Genomic DNA, 22,416 nt, shown 5'->3' with positions numbered 1-22,416 from the left:
TATGGCCACACAAACTGACTTACTGTGGCAAAGCAAGTCTAATGGTATTTAGTTATCTGCCACCCAACCTTAACTTCAGCTTTATTTTTAGAAATACAGGCATCTCATTGTTTAGCTGGCTTTTATAAAGCTTGGCTTTTTGTCTCATTGTTAACTGTACAACAGGGATCTTATGTCAGTGTTTTTCGGGTCAAGGCCACGTTGTTTCTGATTCAGGATAACTGATGTACAAGCTGTTCTGAGCTCATGATGATAACTGCTAAACCTTTTTAGCCATTTGATCTAGCAGACAAATATTATGGCTAAAACAGCATACTTCCATACTATATAGTAGGCGAAAAGTAGTAGGCGAGGGCGAGTAGTATGTCCGAATTCATAGTATTCCAAAAACAGTAGGCGAAAAGTACCTGGATGATCTACTACTACCGGCAAGATCCCGAAGTGTTCATTCGATAGACCCTTTACTATCCCGTGAGCCTCCGGAATAGGAGTTATCCAACCAAGAAGAAGAAGAGACACCTTTTTAAAAAATGTGGCTCTTTTCAAATGCAAATACATGTATTAAACAGCTGTCCGTTGTGGTTAAATTGCGCTAGTTTAACGCCATTCCAGTTTACGACTAACTTGTTATGCTGCGTTCAGACCAGCTGCGGTAGAGACGTCAAGCACGAATTTTTTCAATGTTAAGTCTATGTAAAGACGCGTTTCATCGGACGCACGTGCGCTGACGTGATTACGCGTCTGGACAGAACTTTACTTCCGGTTTCTATTTGTATAATGGTCTGACTAGTTAAACTGAACTCTTAAACAAATACCTCTCAATAATAACAAATGTGTGTTGTTTTCCTAGGTAATCTAGGTGTTGTTTATTTTGCTTGTTATATAAATTAAATACTTTAAAAAGTTATTTATTCTTAGCGGAGGTTACCGGAAGTTATACGTTTTCCATGAAAGCCGTTTGTTTATGTTGTTACTGCCGAAACCGGCTCTAAGAGGCTGTTTACACTTGGCATTAACATGCTTTTTCATCGATCGGATCACAAGTGGACGACGTTAATGCCAGGTGTAAACGGTGTTCAAAACGTTTTGAACGCGTCCACTTTCGACCACTTTCAACCACATTCAGAGGTAGTCGAAACCACTTTCGATCGGATCGCTTTGGAGCTGCGGAACGCAATGTGGTTGAATGTGTTCGAACAGCCACACGCGACCGCCTTCTCTCCGCCCATTTATCTAATCTGAGGTATTAAACACAAGTTTAACATCTTTTTCTGACTTCTGGCATGAACATACGGTGAACAGCGCTATTTTTAGCCTTTCATTGATAAAACTACTGCGGGTGTTCTCAGTAGTTTCGTTTTGAAAGCGTGAAAGTTATTCGATCCTATTTCATCAATTGCGCTGAAAATTCAGAGAAAGCTCCAACAAATAAACGTACAAAACACTGTGCAGCATGTATACTTGCTAAACAAGCAGCGGGCTCCGACATAATATAAGTTTGCGTCCATATAAACTCATAATTACTCCCGCTCGTGTTTGAATGACAGCAGAGAGACTCGCCCACCGTCTCACAGACCACCCCCTCACAGTATTCAGGACAGAAGCAGTCGAAAGTGGACAAAAGAGACGGATTTAAATACCAGGTGTAAACGTAATGTGTCTCTCTCGTCCACTTGTGATCCGATCGATGAAAACACATCTTAAAACCAAGTGTAAACAGCCCCTAGGTCTGATCATTTAGAAAAGTATTAGCGCACATGTCTTGATCTATTTTCATGATTGAAATGTCTTGCATTAGCTGTATATTAAATGGTCAAAACTAGAAAGACCAAAGCATGATCCTCCTCTTAATGACCTTTTGGCTTTTTATTGAAAACAACATTTGGCAATGGACACAAAACTGCTGATATGTGCGTTTTTCCATGATAATCCCACTAGTGTGAGACTCAGGAACGTCACTCGCAGGGTCACAAGGTGAAGCAGTTTTGCTAGTTAAATATTAAATTCTTGCCAGAGCTGTTTTCCACCTTTGGAGCAATGAAGACACAAACAGACGTCAGCTCTCATTTTGAAAGGTGACATGGGCTTAGTCTTGACGTCACGTCATAAAGGTCAGTCAGAACATCTGTCAACATCACGTATGTTTTACAACCGGTAAGCAGGTGTGAGAAGATACACAGGACACCAATTATTCTGTAACACGCAAGAGGGTTCAGTTTCAGAGTTTCTTTTGTCTGTGTTTAACACTGAGAGTAGTTTGAAGCTTTTTCAAATCGAGACAAAACCCACTTTCCACACACTGAATGGTTCGAACTTTTACCAGACACTTTTTCAGACTTGTGTAACACACATAAGTCGCAAATATTGGCACAAATATTTTGACAGACTTATGAGATGTGATTACAAGAAGTAAACGTTTTTGATTTTTTTAGCATCTCTCTCTCCAGGCTCCAATCCAAGATTTGGGTTTGTACTCTGTGTGTATTTGAGAGAGAGACGCTGTTTACACGACAATGGGAAAACGGGAAAGTTTTTACGCGGTTTGGCTGTTCGTTTACTTGCAAAGATTTAAAGACGGGTTTCAAAGTGCAAGTTTGAAAACGATGCTTGCTATCGCCATGGAAACTATAAAATTGTGTATCTATGATTCCGGTGACATCATGCGCAAACGTTCAGTCTACAAGCATGCAAACAACAATGGCAGCCTAAAGAACTGTGTTTGTGCTACTCAAGATACGGAGTTTATTAACGCTTCTCCACAAACAAGTTTACAAAATTTTGTTGCTTTATAGTCCATGGTCACTTGTAGTAATAAACATACTTCATCATTGGTGTAAACAAAACTGCTCGATGCATTCTTTGTTGCATTTATCACTTTGTAAAAGAATGTGTATGTGTTTCTTTACAAAGCATCAACGCCATCTACTGGCCTGACAGGCATAATACAGCATTTTAGTCATTTTCCGCCGATCCGTCTAAACGCGTAGCGTAAATGTAGGCTGAGATAAGATTTATTTTAACACTTAAAGTGCTTAGGTGTTTCAACCTCCATAAAAAATATACAAATTACAAACTCATCGATTGCTTTATATTAACTAAGAAAATGTCCATATTTGACCCAACTATAGGTTGAAACAGCATAGTTTAATCCAACCATAGATGCCTTAACCATCAATAAGGATGCCAGTAAGAAAAAAAACAATTCAGCAATAAATAAGCATTTTCTCTATGGGTGGGAAATTAATAAATGTCTAAGCATGGACGCGCTCTTGGAGTTCCTTCTATTATTGGAAAACTGGAGTATGAATACATGTGTACGATTGAATGTGTGCGTCTATACGTGTTGTTTTGTATGTGTGTGTATGTGTGTGTGTGTGTGTATAGTAGTGGTATTTGTGAATAAAGACCAGTTCCCAGCAGGCATTCCACATTCTCCAGGGTAGGAACAAGGGCTATTCAAAGAGCAGGTCTCAACCAGAGCTTCACAACACACTTCGACCCTGTTTAAAAGAGATAGACAAAGAAAGAAGACGATTCTGAAGGAGCCCGGAGCTCTCCTGCATATTTGAACATATAGGGGGTTGCAAAGATGCATCAAATAGGAAACTGTGAACCTTTCACAAAAACGATCACCCCCAATATTCACATTAGTGCCTGTGTTTTTCAATACTTGATTCTTTGAGGGAATAGTTGCCCTCACATATTTTCAAATGTAATGCAATGAATGTAGGTAGCTTTAGTTTGGCTTCAGAAGACATGCAATACTACTATTATGATACTTTCATTTGTGGGTAGCCAAAATTGTCAATTTCATTCGCTCTTCTTAATTGTGATTATTGAGTTACCAGAATGCTTTATCATACGGTCTTCAAATATTAGATCTGTCTCAATGACTCAAAGACAAAATCTATACACCGTTTCCTTTTGGTTTAAGGCAGAAATGAACTTTACACAACACATTTCCAGCAAAGTCACACGTTGGAATCATGCTTATTGACCGCAAAATTGAAGAGATGACAAGTGTTTGATTGCACCCATTGAACAGTAAAGAGTAGATTGAGACGTCTCAATAAAGACGGAGAAAGGAGAAAGAAGTAAGAAAAGTAAGAAGGAGAAAGTTTGATCAAAGTTATCTGGAGTTTGGGATGGTACACTGTCATATAAGAGGAACTTTGACAGATGTGAATGAGCGAAGGAAATAAAGACAGATTGATAGCGTGTGACTCTTTCCCTTGAACTTTGTGACTCACTTCTCGTGTAGTCATCACTATTTAAAGCTTGACCTCATCTATTTGTCATCCATATAAATTTTTTGATGGTCCCTTTCAGTTTTTGTTTCATTTTGTCAACTACCAACATTCATGCAAATTTCTATATAAAAATTAACACGCGCACACACACGCGCACGTTCCAAAATGCAATAAATCCATTTTAACTAATTTGGGTAAAAATGTGTTTTCTATATCAAGAAAGTGACAAAATGAAAACCACTATTTTCTGTTACAAACTTTCACAAAGCATCTTCAGGTTATAATAACATTAAAATTCAAATCCATAATTTCATTTTCAAAGATTTATGATAAAAACTTTTTCTGCAAAATGCAATAAATAGATGACATTTTTTTTCAAAATGCTATAAATCTATTGAATCAATATTTAAATGTGCATTAATCTTTGTCATGTTATGTTCATTTCGTTGTCTAGTGGTATACACTGATTAAAAAATAAACATTAATGGCATTAATCAAAAGAGAACAAGCAACAGCCGGCATTTTTCTGTCTCCCGAGTGCCTTTCATGTAAATTATTCGATTTTGATGGTTTACGTTTCTTCCCCGCCACAGGAAACCACCACATGTTTATCAATTCCATAAAAAGTATTAATTTTGTTTTTGTTTGTTTGTTGATCACGAAGCACAAAATAGATGAGGAAAACTAGGATTCCGTGTGTATTCCACACCGCCATCGTTGTTTACAATGCGTGGAATGGTGCGCTGTGATTGGTTCAGCAGATTTATTGCATTCTGCAAAGAAAGAGGACTGGCGTTTATGGGTGGATATCGGATTTTGCGTAAAATGAAGAATTTACTTTTTAATACTGAACAGTTACAATACTGATTTTATTTGACTGTGCGAGTGTTTTTGAAGACATGTTTTTCTCCTCCATTTAGACTTGTCAGAGAGAAACATGGTTGCCCTATTGACCCAGAATCCTTTAGAAAGCACTTTAAAGCAAGCTCATGTAGTGCTTATCAGCAGTGTTGCACTACAGACTTTCTGAAGCGGTGTGAAATTGAGATGACATTAGGGGATGATTTTCTCGCTCTTGAAGGCCCACCCCTGCTGTGACATCATAAATCTATCACACATCCAAGCCGCTCGCTGGTTTTGGGGGGATTAGGTCTGAAACTATCTCCCACAGGAAGAGTGAACCCAGTTACCCCTCACTCCATATAAACCATCCACAAAAACCTCCCTTAGTATGTGCAGGCCCGAGTGAAAAACAAACATGACTTATAAATACACCATTATGTGATTCTTAGTGCCGACAGCAACGGTTAGGTAACATTTCGACAAGATACCTGATCGAGGCACAGTCAAGTCAACATTCATCAAATCTGTCTTATGTTTCCTCATTTAGTATTGTTGAGAGGTGAAGATGTAAGATGAAGATTAGCTTCAGGGTAAAGGGTGGTACGGCTTTCAAAACATGTTTACGACAAAACTTAAAAAATAAAGAGAAGTAATGACAAAAAAGTCTGTGGTTGTATAAGTGAGCAGTTAAACTGATTTGTTATGAGAGTGAAATGACATCCAAACACCTACAAGTTAAACAATCTGGGCGTTAGTTTAAGTAATGATGTTGCCGTTTTTGGGCATCATAAGTACTGTTTTCTACAGTATGTCTACCGTGAACTCACAACCAAACTAACTGTAGGCTATTACAAAATGTGCAGTGGTTTAAAGAAATGCTCTTGTGGTTTAAAGGTGTTGAAAGAAACCTCTGCCTGGTAAAAGTCTTTGAGGTCGTCATGTTGGCTGGGCTCTGTTTAGGGTGTTTGTTATTCGGTTGATGGGTGGGGGTTTTTCCCTGATGGTGTCTGAAATGTGGGCGATCACAGAGGAAACGGGAGGGATAGCAAATCTGACATCATACAGGCACCGAAATGAGACAACTCCTTTAGTCATTTTCTTGTCAGGATGCAAGATAGTACCAGAGAAATGCAATAAAACATGCGTGTGAGTGAGTTTGGACCCTTTAATTTGGTTGGGAGTTTCCAAAAAGTCAGATTTTATCCTCATGCGCGTGTTATTTCTGTCAGGCAGCTGTCTGCCTGTCATCCTTTCTTTGAATGATAATCCTGTGATGACACAAAGAATGAATTTGTTGTGGTTGTTTTACACTGCAGAAGTTCCTCTATGATTCTTCTTTACTTTATAAGGTAATGTTGTGTTTAATTTTTTGTCTATGGTTGAGTAAACCATTGATGAGATTGGGAGAATGGTTGAATTGAAAGCGTTTAACTCTCCTACAGATTTTTTATGAACCCTGTTTACTCCAGAGAGCCCTGAACTGACTTTCACTCCACACAACAGGCCGGTTGAGTCATCAGGTCTTCATTAGACTCATTATTGTAATTATCTTCTATATTTACTCGAGTGAAATGAGGGTAAGAGAAGGTGCTGGTTCACCGGTCTTACCCACGTCAGCTTTCCCCCTGGGGACGTTAAAGTGAGCTGGCCTTAATTTCCACACCGCTACAGGAACAGACCACTTTTTGCAAGGCAGGGGTTTTGCCAGTTAATGAGGTTTGCTTGAGCTTTTTTGTGCCCTCAGGGTTTAAATTTCTGCAGTGCGTTGGTGACTGGCAGCGGCGTTGGGGGAATTCTTCACTATACTTTGTTTGGGTCTACTCGGGCATTGACTAACTCAATCTTTCACTTTGCTTTTACTGGGGCAAAGCCAAAACCACCCAATGAGATTGCACTTGAAAGGTGGGGTCGATTCGGTTGAGCAAGGTCACGTATTTGACTTACAAACTGAAGGATTGAATAAACGAAAACAAACTGAATACAGCCACAAATAACTGCTTTATTTATAAGTGCTTGAGTCATGAGTTTCCCAAAAGTGTCTGAGCAAATAGGTGATGTAAAGACATTCCTGCAGGTGTTGATATGGAAAGCAAAACTAAAGCCAAGCTCTTAAAACAGAAGCAATTCAGCTCACATTGTAAATCTGTAGACGTTTTGTATCGCATCCAGCTGGCACCATCTAGACGACTAAATCGAGCTCCATTTGTTGAGCAATCGTAGTCACATCTGGTTTTGTCCACGTGCGCCGATGCTGGGGTTTTGAAAGCGAAAACGTGGATGCATTTTAAATAATGGCCAAGATGTTCGTGAGAGCCGAAGGAATTTTGTACACCGGCAATCTTAACAGCTCATTAAAAGATCAGGAAGTCATTCCCATTAATGTCTCAGAAGTGTTGGGGCTTCAAAGGTCATCGGCTAATGTTAAGCACTTGTGCTTACTGAGGCAGGAATACATTGCCGATTAAATAATTTTATAAGGATTAACATCTGTACGTAACATTATCATCGGTATTATCATTGAGATAATGATGCACCTGATCTGTGTGTACTGAACTATTCCTCAATGTCTTTTAAGGACTTGACTTGTAGTTTAAACTACCTGTACTGTGATAGTTTATCTCTTTGTTTATGTCTGTTGCGATACTGCAAGATTAGACATTGCGTTATGACAGTCATCATAAGTGACTGGAGTGTCATTTCTCTGCAGGCAAAAACATGTTGATCTGTGGTTTGTTGTGTTATTTTTTCAAAGCTAAATTTTAGCATTGTAGTGCATTTCTTCTTTTTGAATGGAAACATTTGCACAAAACGGAAATGCAGTGTGAGAATTGCAATGCAGATAAGCTGTCAGTTCTGAATATAGATGTCGAAAGTATGCTTTTAATAAAATAGGTGATAAAACGCGTGTACTGCATGAAAATATCATGCATACTTGCATGTGTGGTAGCTTAGTGGTATTGTATTAGCAGCACAAAAGGTCATGGGTTCGAACCCAGGGAATAATGATAATAATAATGTATAGCATGCATGTAATGCACTTTTATTTCCAAAAATGTAAAATACGTTTTTACTGGGCCAATAGGTAACTGCCTAGCACCCAATTTACTTAGCAATGCCCTAGCAACCACACAGAAATATGCTAACAACCTAGCATAACTCTTTAGCAAAAGAAATACAAGGACTTTATTGTGTACGCACATATTTGGTAACGTTTCTCATTTGAATTTCTTCTTTAATGAGATTTGGGTGGGTTTTTGAGCAAATAAGCCTGGCTGAATGAAGAAAATGGGTACAAGCGTTTCTATCAGACAATAGTGACCCTAGAGGTCAAGGTTTAAAGCAAACTGTATTAGCGTAGTGTGGTTCTCTCGGCGGGGGTTGTTGTCATGCACTAATGCGGGTGACAGAGGCCATGAATGTGAGACAATAGCCATGCGACCAGACGCCCAATCAGAGATAATAATGCCGCTAGAACAGGAAGGTTCACGTGGGAACCGGACTACTTAGCATTGTGGGAAAGCAAATGAAGGCACACACACTAAGCAAAGACAGAACCTGAGGAAAAGCCAATAGACGCCCTGTTTAGAGTAAAGGAGGTGGGTTTGGCCAAGAGGAGAGATAGTATATATTTATGTTTGTCATGGAGTTATGTTTATGTTTCTGTGTAGCTCAATGGTAGAGCATTGCATTAGCAGTAGGGCTGGGACGGTAAATCATGCAATATTGTTGCAATGTTTCTCAACGAGTTACGGTAAAATGCCACTACATCCAAAAGCCAGATGGCGCTCTCGTGCAGTATGCACAGCAGAATATGCGCCAGAGAAGAAGTAACATTTACACATCGGGTGTGCCTCATACATCTTGAAGTGAAGTCGCTGGCTCTTTGATCGCCCCCTGGTGGCTGGCTGCAGTACAAGTCATTACCCCGCCCTCGCCATGCAAACAAACGGGACTTTGCGGGGAAAATATTTATACTTCCAATTAAATTTTCCGAAGATGGTTTTGGTCCTTTAAGTTGTTATCATGCCGATATATTTTCAATTGTTAATTTTTGTGATATGTTTCGTGTCGATAGTAAAAGAAAACTAATTATGGTTTCTTTTTCTATACAGAACTTGATGGCCAAAGCGTTGTACGACAACGTCCCCGAATCCCCAGAAGAGCTGGCTTTTCGGAAGGGTGACATTCTGACGGTCATCGAGCAGAACACAGGCGGCCTTGAGGGATGGTGGTTGTGTTCTCTCCACGGTCGGCAGGGCATCGCTCCCGGCAACCGTCTCAAGCTGCTTATTGGGCCGATGTTTGATGGACAGTCACCGGCCTCGCCCTCTCCTCCTCAGGGTCACGCCCTACAGCAGAGACCCCTCACCCCTCAGGGTGTGTACCAGGTGCCACCCTCTCACCAGAGCCCACAGGGACAGGGTATCTATCAGATCCCACCGTCAAAAGATGTGTACCAGGTCCCACAAAGGAGTGCGATGGCTGTGGATGGAACGCCACGCAAGGTAGAAAACTTCAACTTCAGGAAAACTATAATCCATTTCTCTCTTGATTTAATTCTTGGTAACGCTATAGCAAATATTGATATTCAAGCATAAATATTTGGATCAAAATATTTTTGAAATCATAAAAACAAATTTAGTTAAGTGTGTCTACATTTTCAACTGGTATTGTTTATTTATAGGAAGAAATAACTGCAATAAGCTGCAATGACTAATCGATTAATCCGATGATTATCATAAAAATCATTATCAAGTTATGATTATCAGTTGGTTTTGTTGGTCTATGCATGTCATATGGAGCATTTATCTTATTACATACATGTTTTGTCCCAATTTCATAAAGTGAAGTTTATATATACACACACAAACACACACAATTAAATACTTCTTGTGTTTATTTATATTTTGCGTATTTAAAGGAGTTTTAAAAGTTTAAAAACTGGACAAACGTTTGCGTTTTGTTTAAAGATGTCAAAAAAAGTCTAAATTACCGATTATATTAGTAAAACTCAGTATGTGGCTTTTGCACTTTTTGAAGTACACTTTTACACCAAATATTTTAGGGTTTTATTTAGTTATAAGCAAAAATATGTTATAAGTTATAAGCAATATAGTTTTAAAATGGTTTAGCTTTTTATCCTATTATCGATTAATCAAGAAATAATCACCCGATTAATCGGTTATTAAAATGATTTAGTTGAAGCCCTACTTGGCATTTTTATGCTCTGTATAGTAACGCAATTTCACCCAGGATATACTCCATTTACACTGGTTTGTTGACTCATAAATCTGATACGATCCCAGCAGCCTATTGGTTTATAGTCCAGATTAAAAGAGTCCCTATGTTCAGCCAAGAGTCGTTCTGGATGCGAGTACGCCCTGCCCTGCCCTCCACCACAGCGATGAGGCTTTGTTTAGCTGTTTTAAATGCCCTGTCCATGTGCTGGACTTTATTGGTGCTCTCTGAACAGAAAGCCACAGCAGGGATGGAAAAATAAATAGAAGTGATTGGGCCACCGAACACGCTGAGATAGTTTGCATTGCGGCGTAGAGTACGTGTGTGAGAGATGGGGGATTTTTTCGTGTCATTCTTAAAAACGGTGTCACCTAAATTTCCTGAAACAGTCGTAGGTGCTAAATAGAGGTTTTTACCAATGTTCTCTCACCCACATATGCAAACATGTACCAACCACATACATAGTAGCTCTTGAACCACTTATAAATACAATGTTATAATGCATGTATATGATGTCTTGCATAATGTTGCCAAAGCACCTACTGTCCACATAAAAAAACCTGTAAAATATTCACTACAGAATGTTAGGACTGGGTATTGTGACCAATTTGTCCATCCGGTTCTTTATTTTCCTATTTAGTCCAATATAGATTATTTATACATATTTCACTTTTTTTTAGTTTTGCATACATTACATTTATTGGGTGCTGTCACTTTAAAACCTACATAATGCACAGATCCAATATACTACTACACATGCGATTTCTTTCAGAATTATTCACAATCACCCAACTACATTTACAAAGATAATCGCGACATTTAGAAAAAAATTGTGTAATTCAAGTGCAAGGAAATGTAAACCCAGTATTTGCATGCTTGCCGGGCCCAAGCTTCGAATACGCATTACACAAAACTTCTCAAACAACGCTTGAGCAGCCCAATGAAATCTGTTTTGCGTCGTCTTTGCTTAAATATTTAAAATGGCAAGGCCTAAAACACATTCAAATGATAAACTTTTTCTGACAATGTAGCACTGGCCAATGCGGAGAAGGGACCCGCATCCCAAGCATCATTCATGTTTGCCCCGGGCCATCGGGCTATCCTTACAAGCCCTGCCTGAAGTAAAGCACATACAATAAGAATCAATTAAGGGATTTTTTAATCAATATTGTTTTGTATAATTAAAGATGGTTTAAAAATCGGTGAATCAATATATTTTTACCCAGCCATACTATATGTCATGCTGTATATACTTATAAAACTGTTTTCGGAAGTCATGTCTGTGATCAGTCATACGTTTGATCCAAGAAGTTTTTAGCCCCAGAAACTGATGGTCAAGATTACGGCCTCATGTTGGACAGGAAGCAGTTTACAATGCATTGCAACAGGTTGTTGTTGGCTTAAGTGAGGACTGTCTGGTGGTGTTATTGGTTGGTTTCAGAGTAATGGCAACCCTTGTTTGTTGTTTTCACATCAGTTGGCACAACAGTCGGACATCTCGAAGCATGAGGTCAGTGGGTGTGTTCACATCTATAAACGTAATGTTCACCTCACGGCCCTCAAACACGAGTGAATCTACAGTGCTTACTAAAGGTGTGGCACAGCGAATGTGTAACAAAAACAATTTCCTTCCTGATCTCACTTCCTGTACTGAAAAATCACAACAATCTATATTTTGCCATACACTGTAGTCAATAACCTGGCATGGTTTCTTTCTTTCTTTAGTATTTTTCAAGCGAATACAGAAGTGCAGAAAGTATCTAGTAGTGTTGTACTGTTAATCTGGGCCATGTAGATGATGTGTTTGATGCTGGCACAGTGCAGGATTTGGTCACATAATAACACACTAAGGTTTTGGTTGGGCAGGGCGGTCCTGTCCCTGCCTGACCTGAAGAGTACAGTGATCTAACACTGTCCAGCTGTCCTATTCATGCCACCCGGAGACTAACCCGAGACTTACACAACCACACAGTGTCCCTCACAGAACCGGGCCTTATGGGTAGAGATGAGATCTTTTTCTCCTCATTAGTGGTTAACACAAGAGGTGCTGTATGTAAAAAGTAAAGTTAAGCAGTACTATTTTGATGACCTGTGTGCGGTTTCATCTTTAAATCATAAAAATTGCTAGTTGGTGGTCATTTACTCACTTTGCATAGCAAATAATATTGCCAATGACGTGATCCAATTTTTAGATCTCAACAGCCCCAGTCCCCATTTATGACAAAAAATATCTTGTGTGGTCCATAGGACAAAGTAAACCATGCATGTAAGAAATTATTTTTTGGTGAAAAATATTCTTAAATGGGACATTTCTCAAGTAGTCATAAGTCATATTTTCATGATATGTCCCATTTAAGTCACATGTTGGTCCACTTTTGGTTTTGAGTGTTTGTTTGGATCAAGTAAGATCAAAAATCATAACTTTCTGCTCACTCCATGGGTTGTGGTTGTAAGTTATAAAACTGACCAGCTTTTGTTCTCCTTGCATCCAGTCTTACACAACTAAGCCAGATTTTTATGTTTATACACTTACGTCTCCAGGAGATAAAGATTTGTTTGAGGCGTAGGCAGGTCACTCCTTTCTGAAGAAAAAGGTTGCCCCAGAAGTTAAATATTAGTTCAATGACTAATATTATGACTACCAATATTATAACTTACTAATGAATTTAGTAAGTTTCCTTTACCTTATTTGTCAATGAAAATCTTTTGTTTGTGCGTTTTCTAAACAGAACTGTTTTTAAACATGTTCCCTAAAATCCTCTAATCATATAAGCACTGGTTGCATATATGAATATATATGTGCAAAACATCTTCTTGACATTTACCAGTTCTGTTAATATTGTTCCCAGCATAAATGTGTTATAAGCTCACACTAGCCCTTAAACAGATTCACGGCTATGTTTACCTACAAATATATCTGGAAATGACCGGTAGACAAAACACACATCATTGGAGTCCCAAAATCTTTATCTCATCTTTCTAAATTCTTTGCTTTTTGTAGGTCAGATACTGGTTAATATTAATCAAAGGCGAATCGTTCATATCAGGGTCAATGCATTATTGATGTGTCTTGTAATGAATCGACTTCTCTCGCATCATCTCGATACAGATGTATAAATTACACGCTGAGCTTTAATGCTTTCATTTGATGTTAAATTGCGGTTTCATGCATTAGGGTTAATGGTCTCGTATAAGCAGTGATTCTCGTATTAGCAGGCTCTTCCGTTTCATGTTTCGTACGTGGAAGATCCCCAAGGGTTTGACATTTAATTGCCTTCGTTGATGAGTTTGACTTATTAATAGGACAAAGCTTTTTCGGTCGTTGGTAGAACAGAACAGATTTAAAGAGACAACAGATCGAGACAGAATGTTCCTGAAGCTTCAACATCTACGCATTTGTTTTATTGGTAAAGCTGCAATCCGTAACACTTTTGGTACTAAATAAACAAAAATCATTTGTTGAGCAAGTACAAATCAGTGTTCCCTTACCACGATTCACAACAATATGCATTTAATAATAATTCATAAGTTGAGCTGTCAGGTCAGATTTCATGGGAACTGTACACAACAAATGTAAAAATAAGTACGTAAAGGACCCTGCAATTTTATGCTGCGTTCACACCAGCTGCGAAAAAAGCATCAAGCGCAATTTTTCACCTCATTTGTGCGTTTAGTTGCCGCGGGAAACATGCGAGTTGAAAAATGTGAACTTTGGCGGAAAAAATGTTGCAGAAGCCCCTCACATGACGCGAATATCCCGGTGAATGTCTCGATGACTAGAATTTCATGTGCGGCTTTCACGCGTGAATGAAGCGAGTAAACTCAAAATGGTTAAGCGGCAAACTAAGCGCGGTAGACGTGAATTTGACGCCTTAAACGCGGCTGGTGTGAAACTACAGTTATGTTTCAAACAAAGATGGAGATAGAAAACAAATGTTACAGATTTCAGCTCTAATGTTTTTTGTTAATAAATATAGACTTGAATAGGTTGTGTCTTGTTAGTTACTGCCGTCCGAAACCTTTCACATTAACCGGTTGCAAATTGGTCAATTTGATTTTTAGTGCGTTACTAGTTTAAAGGTTTTTATGTTATAGAACTGGGCAATATTGACCAAAATATCTTGGTAATTTTGGAATAAATGTTGATGTACGATAAATATCTGAGTGTTTTCTAAAAAGTGGAATAAATGTTTACATGTATGTCTAAGCCTAAAGCCTGGTATACACTGCACGATTTTTGGCTGTCCCAGACGAATGATTGCCATCATGAAACAATTTTCGCAATTTCTGTGATTGTGGCTTTTTATCGTTAGTCCTATGTCGGACAGTGAGGAAGGTTCAAAGATGGCAGTTTTTCCGGTCTTGCGACCAAAGTTACCCTACAATAGTTTTCAGACAGGGTCAGAAATTCAGCATGATCACCGCACAGCGTGTTTGCTGCTACGACCTGCATACTGGTATTTTTTTACCAGTAGCGCATGCTAATAACGTTGCGCTAATGTGAGTCGCAGCCTACGATTCAATAGGTGTCATCATCATTCAGTCTTCATGCTTGTCGTACCCAAGTTTAAACGCTCCATGTCGCACAGTGTGATAGTGTAATAAACTTATACAATGGCAAAAATCGTGCAATGTATTCCGAGCTTTAGTCAGATGTCACAATCATTTTAACCAAAACGGCGTATTAAATTCAAAAACAGGGTTTTCCTCCCTGTTTAAAAATGTACAGCTGTACAACATGTGAGCTGGTTACGTCTGACCTCATACATTTCTGACAGAGCTTCTGTTGCAAAGAAAGAGGGTGATATCAAACCATACCAATATAGACAGTATTATCTCATCCCATATCCCGCTGGGAAAAAATACAGATATATTACCAAAACCCGATATACCGCCCAACCCTAATTGGTTACATACAAACCCACACACAGTATGACGTTTAGTGAAATGTTTGATATAAATATGTGGTTGTTATGGTGCTCAGAAAAGTCGATTAGGCATCACATCACTCGTTTAAAGTAACAGCCTCACAATTTGAGGTTCATCTATAGCATGTGTCACTGTTTCAATAGGAGTCAACAGGTCGAGCACAAAGATTATTCTGACAGACACCGACTGCTGTGAGGAACTGCTGGATCGATCAACATCACTGTCATCAGCTCATTTATAAAGGAGATGAATGAGTTTGTAATGGACACACGTCCAGTCGAGTTTTAGGTTCAGACGGTTAACTATTAAAAGGTGTGAAATGATCATTTCCTCTGCTGCAAACCTCCTGCTGACTGCTTTTATATCACCTCAACCAAACTAGTGTAGACTGATTGAGATCTTTAAAGTGTGCTAGATAAACAAAGTAACTATATTTAGTGAGTTTATAAGTTTACCTTAAAATATTAGAGTCACTATTTACATTATATGCTCTCAGAGTTAGTCAACTGATGTTTGTGTTACTCTATTATTGAGATGTTTTGTCACACAGTCGGTTTACTTCAGGGCTCTTTTGTGAAGTCATTGTTCGTTCAGATAGCTTTAGTCTAAACATTGTTCACTGAAAACTGAAGCGGGTGAGAGGATCGCTCGTGTGTCATGTTGCTTTTTCAATACAGTTATTCTTCACAGACAAAAAATTAGGTTTCAGATCTGATCCGGCCATAGTCACGCACACCCATTATGTAAGCGAATCCATAAGTGTTTGCCTAAAGGTTAAACTTTACACCTGTACTATAACACACCTGTATTTACTTGCATCAGTAGTGAAGGGAAACGTGGATAAGAAGTCACTTCATTTTTTTAATTGGTCAGGCAAATTAAATGGATGATATTCAGTCAGTTCAGATAATCTGTATCAATAACCATGTCAACTTTTACTAACAATACATTTTATAAAAATATTTGCTAACACTTTACAATACGGCTTTGTTTGTTAACATAATCCATTAGCTAACATACTAAAAATGAACAATACTTCTACATAATTTATTAATAAATTATTAAAAATGTATTCATGCATTTTTATTTTTTACAATGTACCATTAATCATATGTCGTTATTTTTAGCATTTACTAATGCATTTTTTAAATAAAAACTTTTTACTGTTAATGCACGGCGAACTAACCTGAGCAATAGACCCCTTCACGGTTCACGTCACAGGCGGTTCCCACTGCGCATGTCGGGGTCAGAAAAGTAATTACAGCAGATTGGGTTGCGTGTTATTCGGTATCGTATAAATGCCTACTTACGTCGTGGGCTCTGAAAATCGCGCCAAGTCTTCCGTTAAGTTTTCGCGATTCATGCAGAATCTCAAAAACAAAAAAAATACAACATCTGCGGCTGCAAGCTATTAAGATGCAGACTGGAACAATACAAATATCAAAGAGGCTTGTGATTGTAGTGCTCACTTCATTTGAGGTAAGTCATCATTTTTCAGCCCTGTTAGATTAAATTTTAAAGCCTCGCTTGTATGAACAGTTTGACCCCATGCTGCGCGCGCACCCGATAGTCATTCAATGTTTACAAACCTTGAAGGGGTCTATTGTATTGACATTAACAAAGTTAATAAATGCTGAAAAACTACATTGCTAATTGTTAGTTAATATTAGCTTTTTCATCTATCAATGTTAGCAAATAAAACCTTATTGTAAAGTGTTATAAAAAGTTTATGTAGGAATTTTATAATATGTAAGACGCAGATAAACACAGATTAGACCACGTGTCTCGTTCATATATTCCTCATATCCTTTTCCCAGGATTTCTGGGAATCAAAGGTGATTTAGGACTGATGGGAAGAAACTGGGAGCTCTGGGTGATTGGTGTAGACTCAGTTAACCCTGGAGCTCCAGATTGCTGATTTATGAACGGGAATGTCACTGATGTGCACCTAAACTCACGGAGTAAAAATATAAGTGTGACGGTCGTGCTTATGAAAACCATCTGGGCATTTCCATCTCCAGAGCTCGAGGGGATGAAATGTGCGTGAGTCTGAGAAATAAGTTTTTCCAGTTGAACACAGTTGTTAAATTACTCAAATCCAGAGTGGATTTAAGAGTCTTATAGTTTGAGTCATCAAGATACGATAATGTACAGCACAGTTATTGTGGGATATGAGGAAGAGAGACAGGCATTGTTCGGGTGACATTAGCAGCATTTTAAGGTTTCCCAACCCAATCGACTGTTTTAAAAAGGTAAAAAAATTATCTTGATTATTATAAGAGTAATGCATTAACTGGGTAAAACTAATAAATCACTGAAGTCATGTCTAAAGTGTGATTCACCTGAGAGTCTTTATTTAGAGTTTTAATTCGCTCACTATTGAGTTTTCTTCCACTTAGAATGTCGCCTTAAAAGGCAGCTGTCTACATAGTCACCTCACTAGGTTTAAACAGAGTTTGTCTATTTTAGACAGGATGTCGTGCGTATGGTTTCAATTTTCAAGAACTGTCAGTGAACCATGAATGTTCCCGTGTGGTGACAGCAGTGTTAGCCAGGAATTTGGGATGGGGCTGATTTTTGGGAAGGGGGAATGAGCACCAAAAACATTCCTGAGATTCTTTTGTCTATCTGACACAGAAAGAAAAAGAAAGAGAACCGATGATTGAGCTTACACGAGGCCTAAAAGATTATTATCTACAGCAAAGATCACTCCATCATTCTCTCTCTCTTTCTACATGAACGTTGCAACACATACAACACAATGCAACACGACACAACATCTGTTCTGCATGTTGCTGGAGTATGTTGCGACTTTCCAGCAAACATTGAAGAACTAAATATAGAGTGTTGAGAGAAAAGAACATTATTTTATTAAAGAAATTACTATTAATTATGAATGAAGCTTGTCAAGACAAGGGTTTCCATAACCCGGATTTTATGTGCATTTTGAAGTATTGCATCAGTAACGATTGATGGAAACGCCAAATTTGAAGTTTTTATGCTCACTTGAGTTGGTTTTTGACTTATGGAAAAAGAGTAAATGCAAATAATAGGAGATGGAAATGCATTTGCCATCCTGGGATTGGTGATGTAGTAAAGACCGACATTATCATTATTCCTCTGCTTGGACTCACAGCCTGTAAGTTAACTCCTGTTAGCAACCGAATCTTTCAAACATGGTAAGGAGCGTCACATTTCTGGCTGATGTCAGAGGTATTCAGGCCAATCACAACGTACAGATTAGCTGGCCAATCAGGGACACAGAGCCCTCAAATCCGTGCGTTTCAGGAAGAAATCACATGGCCCCAGACCAAAGCCACAAACCGGTCCAGAAAGCTCATGTTTGACTGAACTGCTGGTATTGAGTCACATGAAGACTGGACATCAGTCACAAAGTGATAAATGAAGTTCAAATCATACTGAAACCATCAAATTTTTGGGCCTGTTTTTATTATTTCAAAAGGTTTGATGTGTAAAGGCCGAAGTATAGTTCAGAAGATTTTCGAAACCCCACTTACATTGTATGTAATATGGAGTTCAAGAGATGCATTGCATTTTGTCACAATGTGCATGCGTTGAATGTCTGTGTTACAAATATTAGTTTAATCGACTATACTTTCCAAAGCTGTGCGTGCGACAGTGCACATACATTCACGTAAAATAAAACCGACTACTCCGGGTTTAATGGTTTGTTGTTCACATATAAAACAGTCTATGATGTTGCATTATGAATTCCTGACATGTTTAGAAACGCACCTTAACATGGACCACAATTGGTTTCTAATAGTAATGTCTTCTAATTCTACTCTTCTCACTTTATAGGTGGTGACCCCAGTACGTGTTGGACAAACGTATGCTTACAGTCCTGTTTCAGACTCATCTCATGATCTCTATGATGTTCCTCCTGTTCGTCAAGAGGGGGTGAGTGCGTCTCCTTCAGACCGGATATAAACTGTACAAACAGTCATTGATGTGCATAGATTTACAAATCATTATGATATTTTTACAGCTCTACGATATTCCACCGAGCAAACAGACAGGACAGCACAACACTTCCAGATCCCAGTGTCTTTACGACACACCACCTTCCCAAGATTTTCGATCAAGAGATCTGTATGATATACCGCCAACATCACAAGGGGTACTTAGATTTTTACATTTTTTATAATTATTATTAGGTATTTATTTTGTAGTGCACTAACACTTTACAGTGAGTAAATACACCCTGTATTTTTAAAGGAATATTCCACTTTCATAAAGAAAAAAAATGTCGATGTCATCCAAGATGTCTTTCTTTGTTTAGTCGAGAAGAAATTAAGTTTAATGAAATTAAGGACTTTAGTCTCAATTAAGCTTCAAAGGGCTGTAAACGATTCTAACCGAGGCATAAAGGTCTTGTCTAAGGAAACGATCGTCATTTCGCCAAAAAAGTACTTTTAAACCACAACTTCTCATCTTGCACTAGCCTTGTGATGCACCATCGTGACCTTACGTATTTAGTAATCATGTCAAAAGGTCACGCATGACGTATGTGAAACTACCGCTCCAGTATGTATGAAATGACACTAATGAATTTCCTTGTGTCAGTTTATTGTTTAAAATGCTCTGCAAGTGTCCATTTAACATATTTAACGTGTGACCTTTCGACGCGATTGGGTAATACGTAAGGTCGCGCTGGGGCCTCACACGGCTAGTGCAAGACGAGAAGTTATTGATCTATCAATCAACAATACTTCTGCAGCATTTATTAATCTTAGTTCATGTTAATTTCAGCAATTACAAGTACATTGTAAAATCAGAAGGTGTAACTATTAACATAAATAATTATATTGGAATTAACTAACATTAATAAAAAGGTGAATAAATGCTGAAAAACACCAATGTTTTCTTACTGGTAACAGAATGCTACTATTTTTCAAAAATCTTTGGGTTACACGTATAAAGAAATAAATGCTCCGATTTTTATTACGCTCCCTTGGTTTGTAAATGAAAGCTTAGCTTGCCAGCAGTGTTGGAGTCAAACTAAGAGCACTGCTCCTAACTTCGCAAGGAGGTCAGAAATGAAATAAATGCCCTGAAGCCCCTCTTATATTTCACCACGGTTCTTGACGCAATACGAGGTTTGTTTAAAATAAACCGTATGCACTTGGAAACCTGTTATTAGTGTCATATTTAATTAAAGCTTGTGGACGACCAGGCTTACTCTAAAAGTTAAATTTTAACCTCGAGTGAAATCACTTACAGGCCACTGTGTTTATTTATTGACCGATGTGCTTTTGGCACGACCCGTGTGCTGCATTACACCGCCCAGTCCATCTGTTATCCGACTTTTGAAGATGATGGAAATACCAGAGATAGAAGATATCCAGCAACCGAGTTGGAAAAGCAAAATGAGAAATATAGAATTGTATGAAGTACATTTTCCTAACCTGTGTGTGTGTTTTCGCAGGCATATTCCACACCTCCTTGTCGGAACAACATCGCACAAGATGAAGGGAATTACGACTTTCCACAGCCTTCCAAGCACAAGCAAGAGGGCGTATATGATGTTCCACCAACGTCTCTTTCCAAAACTTCTTCGTGCTCCAACTACGACTTCCCGCCCAAGTCTGAGCCCATCTCCCGACTGGCCGCGAATGACAGCAGCGGTATCTACGACGTTCCCGCTAGTCAACACGCCACAGGTGGATCTCAGGACTTGTACGACATTCCACGTGGATTGCCTTCATCTCAGCACAGACAGAACAGGAATAAGGGCGTCTACGATGTTCCACCAACAGATTCCCGATCGGTCGCCGACGTGACCGATGGCGTCAACCGTTTGTCGTTTTCCAGCACGGGAAGCACTCGGAGCAGCATGTCCACGTCCTCCTCTTCAGCCAGCTCTCCCGCTGAGGGTCGCCTGGCGTTGGATTTGGACTCTGCGTTACAACGATTGGGTCGCCTCCAACAAAGTCTGGAATCTTCTGTTGGTGCGTTGCAAACTTTAGCAGCTTCACCCCACTGGAGAACATTCGGATTTGTGGAACGTCACGCCAACGAAGTCCGTGTCTCAGTGGAGCGCATCAAAGGTGCGCTCACCGAATTCCTCGTATTCGGTCGCGGGGCAGCTGCAAACGCCACCGCGCTGTCAGATTCGGGACTGCATTCCAAGTTGCGACGCCAGCTACAGCGTCTAGAAGATTCCCAGCAGATTCTTCAACAAACACACCAGACTCTAGACAACAGTAGTTGGGCACTTAATATCCTGGCTATGGGCGCTAAGCAACAAAGCAAGAGCGATGAACTGGAACGTTTCGTAATGGTGTCACGAACGGTGCCCGATGATGCCAAACAGTTGGCGTCAACGATAGGGAGCAACGCTGAGCTCCTCTTCAGGAGAGCGCCGATCGAAGGAATCGTTCACCCGTTCACCTGCACTCCCACAGATGATGACGGCTACGGAGGACAGACCAAACCGTTTCCAGTGTCACAGGACAAAGAGCACATGAACAGCGAGAAGTGTGTGAAAAGCTGGATGGAAGATTACGACTACGTCCATCTGCAGGTGAGAATCATGCAAAAAGAGAGATTGTTCTTGATACCAAAAAACTTATGAGCAGTGCTTATTGCTATTCAATCTCAAAAAATACTTTAGCAACATCCTAACGTTCATGTAGCAAAAACATTTAGGACACTACCAACCGCATATTAACTTGATGTTTTAGCAACCAGCCATAATATTTATCATGGTTGCAACTTCTGTACAGACAAAATATGCTCACATTTGTTCATGTTACTCAAAATGTCCGTATCAAGTTTAATATGGCCTGTAGCATAATTAAATCAGGTCTGTTTCTTATGAAACACTGTAGAGTTTACCAAAGAGGTCACCAGGAAACCCACTGATGAAACTTTTGTAATTGCGATGCGTTGTGTTGTAAAGATGCTTGCAAAATCACCTGTGCAAGTGTATAACGGAGAAATGTACACAACATGAACTTTACAACAAGCTTTACAACATAAGCTGCGTTTTTATTACCTTTCAAATAAAAAAAAAAACGAAAATGCGTCCATTTTTGCATAAACTCCCATATATCACAAAAAAGTTTTAACACTTCGTGAAGGTTGTTTAAAAAAAATTCAACAATTTTAAATAATAGGAAAACTGCCTTGG

The 22,416-nt window shown here is 39.0% G+C and overlaps 1 protein-coding gene across 2 annotated transcripts in view; it reads left to right on the top strand.

Annotated features, from left to right (window-relative positions):
- Positions 1-22,416, top strand: part of nedd9 (neural precursor cell expressed, developmentally down-regulated 9) — a 30,775-nt gene that overhangs the window by 5,611 nt on the left and 2,748 nt on the right. For both annotated transcript variants that reach the window (XM_065284804.1, XM_065284796.1), the window contains exons 2-5: positions 9,206-9,598; positions 19,083-19,181; positions 19,270-19,401; positions 20,710-21,807. In XM_065284804.1, the coding sequence (XP_065140876.1) occupies positions 9,212-9,598; positions 19,083-19,181; positions 19,270-19,401; positions 20,710-21,807 (1,716 nt within the window). In that variant the 5' untranslated portion in view covers positions 9,206-9,211. The remainder of the gene's footprint in view (positions 1-9,205; positions 9,599-19,082; positions 19,182-19,269; positions 19,402-20,709; positions 21,808-22,416) is intronic.

The sequence above is a fragment of the Paramisgurnus dabryanus genome, chromosome 19 (genome assembly GCF_030506205.2).
Source record: "Paramisgurnus dabryanus chromosome 19, PD_genome_1.1, whole genome shotgun sequence".
In the NCBI taxonomy this organism is placed as follows: domain Eukaryota; kingdom Metazoa; phylum Chordata; class Actinopteri; order Cypriniformes; family Cobitidae; genus Paramisgurnus; species Paramisgurnus dabryanus.
This window is presented reverse-complemented; position numbering and strand designations above follow the sequence as displayed.